Below are 12,050 nucleotides of genomic sequence, written 5' to 3'. Positions count from 1 at the left end.
CAAAATTCTTCATCATTTGCCAGACTGGAAAGTAAAGCAGTAAGTTTTCTCCTTTAGAAAGCATATTTTTAAAAAATTAAATATTTTTGCAAAAAGTCACACTGAATGTACAACATCATACATGAATATAGATATTATATATGTAATTCTCCACTGACACATCTTTGTTTTCCTAAAATTGATTACCTCCAAAAGAATAAATAACTTTCTTCTCTGGTGTCTGACATGGTCTTGTGTTGATGTTCCAGCAACACCCATGCAACCATTTAAAATAAATCTTTAGTGCAGCACAGAATCATCCTCAAGGGAGCCCCATGAAAATAAAGCTTGATTTCTCTCTGTGAGAGAATCAATGTGTCACTACAAATCTTGCTATGCACCGCTGTTCTTTAATAATTTATTGGAGTCTCTGGGTAAGCTGACAAATTTAATATGGAAGCACTGGTCAAGTGTTGAATAAACATGAGCTAAAGTATTTTTCCAAACAAACAAAACTGCTGCAAAAGAGTGGCCCGGGGCAGATTAGATTTCTTTCAGTAATTTGTTGACCACAGTGCTATTTTTTGGTGCTAGTTTCTTCAGTAAATTAGATAAAATACTACTTAAAACATGCCTATATTTACCAAATCACCCCCAGTTTTCTTTTGTTCTACAACTCCTCGCTTAAACTGCAGAGGTGGATGAAACACTGGGCTAATGGATCATCAACTTTCAGACTGTTGGAACTTGTGACAAGCAAAATGTAAAGGCACAAGTTAAAAAAAAAGAGACTACCTTATCCATATTTTTACACTTTTTTTGTCATCTCAGTGCTATCTCTCTTTCCAGGATTTTTGATTATGAGGAGAACCAGTGTTTGGGTTTTTCAATAACTCTTTGAATCATCTTTCAGTAACCATTCACTGTTATAACCTTTTCATCTTTTAGCCACTCATTGATATAAATTTAACTCAAAGCACAGTCTCATTGCTTAGTTTCCTTTAAAAAAAAAACCTAGATAAAGCTTTGATGAGGGAGTTTTTGAAATCCAAGCAAGCAGATTGCTCCTTTTCATGTATTTCCAGATGTGTGAGACGGGATATTCCTTTATCACAGTCATGCTGGCTCTTCCCAAGAATATAATACTCAGGTAGCCACTGAAAATATTATTTACTATAGTTTCTCTTACTTTATTAAGGCTTGCAGACCTCCCCTTCAGATCTCTGCTAGAATTCCTTGTTAAAGAATTGGATGTTTAGTACTTCCCAGTCCTCTGCAGCCAAAGTGCTAAAAGCAAGCAGTACAAAACATCTGCCCGGAGTGTGCCAGCTCATTCCCCTGTTCCTCCGGAAAGTTGGGATAAGTACCACCCATTCCTGCAAATTTATTGCTTATTTTCTCTGTTCATGGGTTCTTCCACCTCCACCTTAACACAAGACAATACAAAGAAAGATTTGGGGACGGGAACCTCTTCACCGCCTTCTGTGATAAACACGCAATAAAATGCATAAAATGCAAAGAATTCCTCTAGATTTTCCTGTATTATTTTTTAATGGTCTTTTATTTCCTAAGTACTAATTTAGTACTGGATTCAAACTCTCTTCTCTGGCATCTACTTTTGGTACGCCTGAAGAAATGTTTCGCATTTCTATTGTTTGTAAAAATACAATTACATGGCCAACACTGCAGCTCCTCATTGGCTCACCTGGTACAAAAGACACTCAGAAGAAAAGCAGTTTAATACAAAATACAACTATGAGATAAGGTTCCCAAATATACAGAGCAAAAAAACCCCTCCCACAGATAAATGTTCGGCATAATTTTCTTTTTTTCTGAATACTTTTACTTCCCATCTGCTCAATGAATGCGATGCACAGATCTGCAGTCGCAGCTTAGAGACAACTCCGGGGAAAAGTTACTTAAAAAGGCTCCTGAGAATATCCTGTGCTTTCTTTGGATAAATATGAGCCAAACTGTGCGGGTTTTCAAGCATAAATAGCTCCTGAAGTGACAGGGAATGTAAGAATTTCACTTGGAAGCGAAGGCAGAGGATGGAAAAAGCTGGTTTTTGGGGTTTTTTCTGTTTTTATGCATCACACTTGAACCACAGAGATTATGTGGATGGCTCCTTTGAAAAATGAGGACCTGGAGGTTCTCTCTCCTGGAGGAGAGGGCAGTACTATCACGGAGTTTTAATGAAATCAGTACTTTTATACTGAAATGAAAATGTTCATGAAGGAAATATAAGTAACATTTTTAACGATGTTAATATAATAACATTTCAAATTAATTCTGCTACTTTGAAAATGTTCAGAACTTTTCCATTCATGAGTTAAAGGCAGAAGGATCCATCTTAAGTAGAACGCAGTGGGGTAGACATGAAATTTCAGGAGGGTGGAAATTCCACAACCTCTAAGTGATCACCTACCACATATAAAACAACACAGGACTATTGATTTACCTCTTCAGCTATTAATGCTAAAAGTTGTCTCAGTTGGTAGAAATGCTGTTTCTGAGCACCATTCTCTGCCTATGGAGAGGAACAGAAACATAGTATTAGTAAAAAATTAGCAATAACCTCTTTCTGGATTATACTAACAGGGGGATAATTTTTAAAGGCTGTTAGAATGAGAAGAGTAGTGGACCAGTTTGGCTTTTTATTTTTCATAGACTTAAGCTGTGCCTTCAGGGGAGGTTTAGGTTGGACATCAGGAGGAATTTCTTCATAGAAAAGGCTGATTAGACATCGGAAGGCGCTGCCCAAGAAGATGGTGGAGCCACCGTCCCTGGAGATGCTTGAGAGAAGACTGGACGTGGTATTCAGTGTCATGGACTGTCGCTATGGTGGTCTTCGTTGATAGGTTGGATTCAGCAATCTCAAAGTTTTTTCCCACTTAAAAATTCCGTGATTCAGCGATTTTGCGGCCCTGGGAATGGAGCACTGGCCCCGCCCCTCGATCCTGACCACGCCCCTCAGCACAGACCACGCCCATCAACTATAGCCACGCCCCCTCCCTCCCCCCACAGCAACGCCTCGCTTCTCCCGCCCCGCCCCCGTCGCTAGGGGGCGTTCCCCGGCGGTCACGCGCCAGGGCGCGGAGCCGAGCCGCGCTCCCGCATCGCTCCTCCGTGTCCCGGCGCTGCGCTCGGCGCTCGGCTGCTCGCGCCTGCGGCAGCGCGAGGGCGATGCTCGGGGCCGGCGCCGCCTGAGGGCCGGGTCCGCTCGGGTCCCGGCGGAGCGCTGGCGGGGCTGCCGCCATGGGGCTGGGATCCAGCTCCGAGGGCCCCGGCGGCGGCGCCGAGGGCTTCCACGTGCACGGGGTGAGGCGGCCGCCGCCGGGCCCGCGGGGAGAGGGAGGGAGGGAGGTTGGGAGGGCCGCGAGGGGCGGCGGGCGCTGGGGCGGGTCCGGCGGGGTCCCGCTGCCGCGTCCCGCCCGGGGTGGCTGGGTCGCCCCGGCTCCCACCTGTCGGCTCCTTCCCGGAGCTGCCACGCCGGCAGGGGCGGGGCGGCCGCGCCGCTCCCGGGACCGGCGGGTGCCTGTCCCGGCGGCTGCAGCGAGCTCGGGGCCGCGACCTGGCGGGACTTGGGTGCCGAACAGCCTGGGGCAGCCTGTGGGGCTGCTCTCGGGGAACTTGAAGTAGTTTAAGAGTAGAACAGAGCTTCTTCCCTGCCTGTTACCCTCCTCCCATTCCCGTTCCCCTTCTTCTCTTCATCTCTCCCTGTTCTCTCTCTCTGCTCTTCTCCTTCTCTCCCTGTTCTTCTCTCTCCCTATTCCCCTTCTTCTCTCCTTTTTTCCCTGCTCCCTTCTCTGTGGATCTTCACAGCATCGCGTTGGGGGTTTAATTCCCGCTCCAGCGGTGCTTTCCTCCGCATCTGGCTGCCTCTCCCAGATGTAGATGCAAGTTTGTTGTAACTCCTCTCTTTAGCAGATTGTCTGCACGTACGGTGGTGTAAATGCCTATCTGGAAGTTTAAGGATGGGCAGATAACAGCTGTTTGCATGAGTTATCGTTTCTTTTAGTGGGTATTTCCCCTCCCTGGGATAAGAATGGGAGCATTGCTGCCACTTGCTGTTTCTACTTCATCTGCGTTCCGTGTTTCTCAGCACCAGGATAAAGCTGCCGGCTTTGGATGCAGTTCAGGGTTGTGATGGAAGTTAATACTTCTACTCCAGCTGTGGTTACAGCGCTTAGTCTTGACTGTTCAAAAATAAAGTATGCTTTTTGTTCTTATTTTTGCTTTAGAAGCTTTTGCTGAAGTAACTGTGCTATTAAATATATTTTATAACTTTTATGGACAGTTCTGCCAGCAAAACCCCCAATACCAGTACAACTTTATGTAGTAAATGAAAGTAAAAATACATATCTAGCATTTTGGTAACACCAGACCAAATATAGGATGTAGGAGTTTTAACTTGCCTAGCAATGAACTTCCCAGTTTAGATGATGCCTGGGTTGTAATTTTGTGCTTAAATTGTGAGGTGGCCCTCAGGGGTCAAATATATCTTAGGTTAAGGGCTGCTGAGTTAACAAAAAGTGAAGTCAAGGGCAAACTGTCAGTAGGTTTGCAGTGATTCCTTGACACCATCTTGTTTTGTCCCTGTACCTGGAAGTGGGTGGACTTTAATGTAATCTGTGAACTTTTGGTGGGGTTTTTCTTGGTATGTGTTTTATGAGTATTCTCTCTATTGCTGGCATCTCTTCTATGACAACTTTGGTTCTAATGAAATTGAGATGTCCCAGCTCTTAGGAATCTTTTGTAAGGGGTGACAATTTTCTTGACCAGAACTTGTGGGCAGGTGTGTGCTTGTGTAAATATTCCTGTTCCAGTGGGCTGGAAATGTGGGAACCCACCTGTCACTTGTGTTCATGGAAAAATGGCTCTGATGCAAGTGGGGACTCTCACTGTGCTCAGGTTGTTGGAACCATGGAAGAAAATCCTGCAGCAGCACATTGAAAACCAAGCCTTTCTCCAAAGTATTCAGTATTTAATAATTCCAGGCTGCCAACTCTGAATCACAACATTTGTGTTTTATATGGGCTTCAAAACCTGCTTTTTACAGCTTAATTTGGGTATCTATTCATAGTTTTATGAAAGTAAGATCCTAATTATGGACTGCTTCTTGAGGGAGGTCATTTGGTGCCTTATCTCAGGCTCAACTCAAAAGTAAATATTGACTCAAGTGTAAAGATTAACACTTTCAATTACGTAACTGGAGATCATTGTAGAATAACAATAAAATGTTACATTCTGCAGGTTCAAGAGAACTCCCCAGCCCAGCAAGGAGGACTGGAACCTTTCTTTGATTTCATCATTGCCATAGGACACACGAGGCTTGTAAGTCACACAATTTCAGTGTTGTTTTTCTCCACCCTCCATGAACTGTGGGCGCTGTAGTGATGATGGAAGGTAAAAGCCAGAACTGTCACAAGCAGAGAAACTTCTCACATTGGACATTAAAAGTGAAGTAAAATTTGGAGGTGTTCAAAGTCTCTTTGGCTAGATCCAAGTTTGAAGGAAAGATTTTGTTTATGCCTTTCCTCACCTTAACTTTTTAACAGGTTAACACAATGTTGATGTTATTGCTCATTCGTACATAGTTTCTACCACAAGGTGAATACTGAACTGGTGAGTCAAGAGCTCAACATTTGTTTAGCTTGTTTCAAAATTTGATAAAACAAAAAAAATGAATCGTGGCCTGTCTACTTACACTTTTGCGACCAAGAGCACAGTTCCTGTGTGTTATGAGAGAAGAGTTGAGTTTTGGTTTGATGGGGTTTTGTTTATTTAAAAGGCTCAGAGCTTTGCCTCATATGCTCCACCCTAACCACATACAAGCTGAATTCGTTAAGTTTGTCTTGGTTTTATGAGAGGAGATGTCTTTTTTTGGAAGGGCAGATTTTGGGGGAAGATCATTTAATCTTCTGACATTACAGAAATGAAGATATTCTTTCACAGTCAGTTTGCAGTGACTTTGTAGGGCTGTTGAAGAGGGATGGGGCTCAGAGACATGAAGTGAAATGTTGATGCTAATTGTGAGACTACACAGTTGGCATCTGTTGGTATTATTTAACAGCATTTTTAAAGGACAGGAATGCCAGTGATGAAATAGAATAACAGGAAGGATTTATGTAAAGGGATGTGTGTTGACAGTACTGACTGCTTTCTAGTAAAAGAAAATTGAATTGGAAATTGCTGGGATTGTTTATGAGCCTAAACTTTAATAGTTTTGGTTCTTTGTATTCAAATTCTGCCACAGATGCTACAGGTGCAACTGGAAATAATGTTAATCCTCTATCTCTGCTCTACAGAACAAGGAAAACAATATGCTGAAAGACCTGCTGAAGGCAAATGCTGAGAAGGCAGTGAAGCTGGAGGTGTATAACATCAAAACAATGAAAATCCGAGAGGTGGAGGTAATCCCCAGTAACATGTGGGGAGGACAAGGCCTCCTTGGAGCCAGTGTGAGGTTCTGCAGCTTCCAGGGAGCCAATGAACACGTCTGGCATGTTCTGGTGAGGAGGAATTCTTGGCTGCCCCGTTATTATTCATGTAATAACCTTGTTTGACAGTGTGATGTTTAGCAGTAATGTAAAGTACAGTGATGCAATCACACAGAGGAAGGGAACACAGTCCTGAAGGTTTGTCTGAGCTGTTTGAGTAGGGACAAGAAGCGGGTGTGGCTGTCAGGTAACAAAAATAACTCCATCCCAACTGGACCAAACAGGATAGGTGGGAAGGGGTTTTTAATTTTATGTTGAAGAATCAATGGCAAAAGCAAAAAAGATTCTGGCCTGATCGGTGTCTATGCTGGCTAAACTTCATTAAGTTACAAAAAGCATCACAAATTTATTTTAAAATTAAGAGGAAGAGCTGAAAGAGTAAAGCTGAATAGGAAAGAATGTTTATGTTTCTGTTTGTTTAAGTAAATGCAATTTCTCAACATCATCAGAGGATGTAATTTTACATTGGTAAAATTTTATTACTCATCATGTTTTACATCTTTCTTACTCAGGATGTCACACATGGATGTAGACTATCCAAGAACTTCTTTTTTATCCCATAAACAAAAGGTTCTTTCCTTCCTTGCTCTGGGAGTTAGCTCTGGGTTTTGATCTTGGTGGTTTCTCCTCTGTGGGTGCAGATGACTTGTGTCATTCTTCCCCAGGACGTTGAACCTTCATCTCCTGCGGCTCTGGCTGGGCTCCAGCCATACACTGACTACGTTGTTGGGTCTGATCAGATTCTCCAGGAGGTAAGGGTGCATGTTCCTGCCAGCAGGGAGTGATTGTCTTTGTGCCTGCCACGTGCTTGTTGTAGGATTTGGGTTTTGTATCAATGTAATCAAACATGTGGGGGTGGTGTTGGATTTTGGAAGGTTGATGTGTATGTCAGAAGCTTTATTGTTAAGGTAAACATTATCTTTCTTTTTAGTCTGACAATAAAAAGAAGTTGCCACTAAAGGTCAAATTACATTGGTGATTTTTCTGTCTCTGGGTGTTTGATACCTCACATTGAGTAAATAACAGTGTAAAACATCGACTTGCACATTTGGGTTTATTAACTTCTACTTTCTTTTTTTTTCCAGTCAGAGGATTTCTTTTCCCTGATTGAAGCCCATGAGGGGAAGCCACTGAAGCTGATGGTTTATAACACTGAAGCAGATTCCATCCGCGAGGTAGTTGTGACTCCCAATGGAGCTTGGGGTGGAGAAGGAAGGTACTGATCTCTCTTGATGACAGGTTTTACACTTGCTGTAAATGAGCTCCTGTTAGGAGCATTACTGATATCAGTTATTGGTGTTTCCAAGTTAAGCCTTGTTTCCTCACACTTGTCACCCAAAACTGTTAATCTTTGCATTTAAAAAAATCAGCTTAGAACTAGGAATTCAGCACATTCAAGATCTAATCCTGTTCAAGTTGAATCAAATGGCAAAACTCCTGTCTTGAGTTTCCCATTAGCAGATTCATTATCTGCTTCTCATAGTCAAAACATGCAGCTAAAGCAAGAACAAAACCCACATCAGGTCAGATTAAATATTTGGTAAAGATATAAAATAATGCACTGAAAGCTAAGCTGTGCATGTCTCAAAGTTGATTGCGGAGTATTCCTGGAGTACTCTTAAGTGGAAATTCTTGCAGGTAGGTTTCCTGCTATAGATAAAAGACACAAACCCTTCTTGTTTAAAAGAGTGAAAATTTAAAATATTAGCTTTGTTAAGAACACCTTTCTTGTGTCTTGATTTTTTTTCTCTTGTGCAGTTTAGGATGTGGTATTGGATATGGCTATTTGCACAGAATTCCAACGCAGTCCATGACATCAAAGAAAAAGCCAGAAAGCAAATCACCTACACCCTCACCAGAAGCTGGAACTCCTGTGCCATCCACTAATGGTTACACAGAGGTAGGAAAGAAATAGATTCCAGTCTCTGCTCTGTTCTCTGGAGGTTCAAAATTTTCTGCTGTTTGGGACAGTGGTAATGCAGAATATTGGGAGTACAGCATTCAATTTTCCTTGAATGAAATGGAGTTGGGTGAAAGGAAAGGGAGAGCTGATGCTGCTGAGCAGGTGCCAGGTCCCCAGTGTCAGCTGATATAAATTCCTGCCAGGTATTTTCTCCCTATTTTTAAGTCTTGCATCCTACAGCTGTGCCAGTCAATGAGGATGATATTAGAACACCTCTTTCACTAGGAGAAAGATACACCTCCAGGAACCAAGTTCTGAGAACAGACTGGCTTTAAAAGGCTGAACTGGAACATGTCCTAAGTGGTGTTTGACTTTCAGTTTCAGCATCACAGCTTCTCTCTGAACTGGTGCATGTGGAGACAGGCAGGATGCTTTCATGGGATGGCTGGCTACAGGTGAAGCTTCTGCTGTAAGACAATGTTTTTACTTCTTGCTGTCTTATTCCAGACTCTATTGTTGGCACCTACCTCTCAGAATGACAGCTCTGAAACAGTTACGAACTTGGATCATTCCACAGAAATGAGTGGATACTCACCAGAAAGTTCCCTTTCTCCTCCTCCCCCTCTCCAGAGAGTTATGGATCCAGGTATGTTTTCTTGGGTGCTTTTTTCACCAATTCTTTAGAGTACATCTAAATCAACTAATGTGGTCTTAAACAAGCTAGAGGTTTAAATTCAGAGCTGTGAGCAGTGGTGGTGGTTTTCCTTGAGGTTTTTGACTTACCTGGATTTCAGAGCTGTAGAATTTGGGTACTACATAAGTTACATTTATTTGCATTCAGTGGGAAGGGGACTTCACTGACTTCAGTCTGGATAGAACATGTCCTTTTGAATCTAGGCTTCTGTGTTGCATCTAACTAATACTTGCTCTCTCCTTCAGGATTTCTAGATATGTCTGGAATTTCAGTTTCTGAGTTCACAAGCTTAACAGAAGTGTCCAGCCTGTCCCCATCTGCCTCCTTCAACATGCCAGCAGCAGGGGCTTCTGTAGGCCCTGAAACATTAATGCCAAATAGTGAAGCCTCTGCTTATTTTGGTAAGTGCACTCAGGATTTCCTTTAGATCTTATTTCTGGAATGGCACCAACTCATGCTTGCTTAACATCATCACCGTTTTTGGAAATTAGGAAAATTTTAATAAAAATCATCAAGAATGGCAAAAATGGGATGGAAAAAGTAGCATAAATCAGGTTTAGAAATGGAAAAATATAATGTGCTTTTCCTTATGTTTATAGAATGTGGATCTCTTTAAATGAAAATGCTGAGGCACTGTCTGTTAGCCTGATATGTTTTGTTTTTTTACAAACTATCTCCATTTCCCAGAAAATGCCTCAGCTTTGGATCCTGATGGTTTAACCCCGTATCCTGAAGGCTCAGAGAAGCAGCCCACACTGGATGACCTCCTGCCTTCAATTCCATCTTTACCTTCTCTTGATCTTCCTCATGACATTTCTTCAAAAACAACACTAGGAACTGATGCAGATAACCAGGAATCCAAGCTGCCTGTGAACAGCACTGAGAGCTCACTGACCACTGCTCCAGAGACACCAGAGCACGAAGCACCAAGTGAGCAGAAAGGAGAAGCAGCTGCACAAGGTCCTGAGTGAAATGGACCTTGCTGCTGTTTACAGACTGCTGAATGCTGCAGTGCTACAGCTTGGAGTATTTTTCTGATCTTGAAAGAATTACAATTATTCTATTTTGTTAGTGTAGACAATACTAAAAAAGAAATCACATGAAGTACATATCCTGTTGTCTTTTCCAATCACTGTTTAATGGATTGAGCTACGTTCAGAATTTAAATGCTGTCCAAAATCACCCAATCAATAGAGAAACAGATGCAGAAACAAGCTCAACACTGGCAGAATGTCAAGTTCTGGAATTCACATTTGCCTACAAGTGCTCCTGAATGTATTTACAAAGGCACTGTGCCTGAACAGTGACACTTAGTGATGATTTTTATTGGTATGTTTGATGGCATTAAAAAAAAATATTTATAGTTTTGATTTGTTAGAAAGCTTTTCTAATGGTACATCCTGGATAGATGCCTTGCAAGGCATTTCGCACACTAAGATACCTTTACTTACTGCTCTAGTACTGCTACTAGACTGTTATTTTTCTTGGTTTAATTTCCTTACCTGCAACAGTCATTCATGTACTTTCTTTATACCTACCTGGGCAGGAAGGAAACAGTGGGGTTTGAAATTGCAGCCCCAAATGGGACAAAGCCATTGTAGTGGGTCCTGTGTCATGCACTTCTGCTCTTGAGAGGACCAGGTGGTAGCCTTGCAGTTAAATAAACCGTAAGGGGGGAGGGAATGATGGTGGTTACTTGAAACAAATTCAAGATGATTTTAAAGCAGAGATGATTAATCTTTTTGGTGAAGATTGAATGTCTTGGCTTCTAGATTTCCTTTGCTTGTGCTTTTCTATTCACTCACTGCTATTTTTATACAAATTGTAAGTTTAAGACATGGGGCTGTTGTGCAGCACCAACAATTGGTTTTTGTAGCTTTTTTTTTTTTTTTTTTGTTTGCATTTGTTTCCAAAATCACTTCTGAATGTAATGGCAAACATGACAAACAATGGAAGACATGGATGGTTTTATAATCCTCAGGGCAGTGATTTAGCGTGGAATTTTAAAGCTGCTGCAAGGCAATAATACAGCTACTGCAGTGAAAACCCTTTGTAAATTAAGTGAATGGGGTACTAGGCTGGTGTGTGTTTAGGCTATAAACTGAGTACACTTATTTAGCACAATATTGCCTGATTTCCTTTGCCCTGCCCTGGCTCCTCCTGCTGTTTCTGCACTGTGCAGGTCAGTAAGTGGCAGCTGACTGGGCTGAAATCTGGTCCTGATGCAGGGGGGGACTCAGGGTCCCACAGGTTTGCCTGTGACAGCTCAGCTTCAGCCAAAGTCACAGCACATTAGGGCCTCAGATAAGTCCACCCTGACAAAAAAATCTGTCCTTGATCTGTTGTTAGTCTGAAATACTGCAAGTACAGTAGTTCTGAATGAGATTGTCAAAGTACCTGTTGCTTTAAGGGGAATGTATGAAGCTCTAACTAAAGGGAGTAGAATTGACAGTGAATTCGAGTCTGCTGAAGGGTCTGTTAATTGTGAGCCAATTTTATTTCCTATGTTGCTAAAATAAATTTCCTATTTTGTTCCCCCAGCTGACTGTTACAAGGGCAAACAGCCAAACATTAAAAATAAATGTAATTTAAACTATTCCAGGGCTTGTTTGATTTTGAAGCCTGATGCCTGAAGACACATCGTTGGTGTTTTATTCATGTTGTTTATTTAGGACTATTTCTAGTCCTTTACTTTTCTTAAAAATGGCCAGGAGAGGGTAACAGCTCATTTAAGTGACTCTGTACCATAAACACTTTTTAGAAATCTAAGAGCAGGGAATGTCAAAACTCATGCTAGATTTCAAATGTCAGCATAATAAATGGCTTAAACTTTCTTCAGTCGGTATCCAGCCTCTGTGTGTTATGTTAACTGGCTCTAGGAAGGGGTTTGGAAAACCAAGTAGCAGGAGAATGTTTTGTTCTCCAAACCTGAAACCCGATCATTCAAATGCTAAATGAGGTGAAGAGTTGG

General features: G+C 42.1%; 1 protein-coding gene across 2 annotated transcripts; it reads left to right on the top strand.

Annotated features, from left to right (window-relative positions):
• Positions 1–3,150: 3,150 nt before the first annotated feature.
• GORASP1 (golgi reassembly stacking protein 1) lies at positions 3,151–11,713 on the top strand. Of its 2 annotated transcripts, none has more exons than XM_066201337.1 (9): positions 3,151–3,300; positions 5,236–5,316; positions 6,291–6,494; positions 7,148–7,234; positions 7,568–7,698; positions 8,241–8,382; positions 8,893–9,031; positions 9,325–9,480; positions 9,767–11,713. In XM_066201337.1, exons 1-9 carry the CDS (start codon positions 3,238–3,240, stop codon positions 10,048–10,050), a joined length of 1,287 nt encoding a protein of 428 aa, XP_066057434.1. In that variant the 5' UTR covers positions 3,151–3,237; the 3' UTR covers positions 10,051–11,713. The 2 variants fall into 2 exon arrangements, with proteins under 2 accessions (XP_066057434.1, XP_066057441.1); XM_066201344.1 differs by lacking the exon at positions 3,151–3,300 and adding an exon at positions 3,669–4,193.
• Positions 11,714–12,050: the final 337 nt, after the last annotated feature.

This window comes from Chamaea fasciata, unplaced genomic scaffold (assembly GCF_029207755.1).
Source record: "Chamaea fasciata isolate MVZ Bird 193981 ecotype frontalis unplaced genomic scaffold, bChaFas1.0.hap1 SCAF_1, whole genome shotgun sequence".
Taxonomy (NCBI): Eukaryota; Metazoa; Chordata; class Aves; order Passeriformes; family Sylviidae; genus Chamaea; species Chamaea fasciata.
Note: the sequence above shows the minus strand (reverse complement) of the source record. Positions and strands in the feature narration are given on the sequence as shown.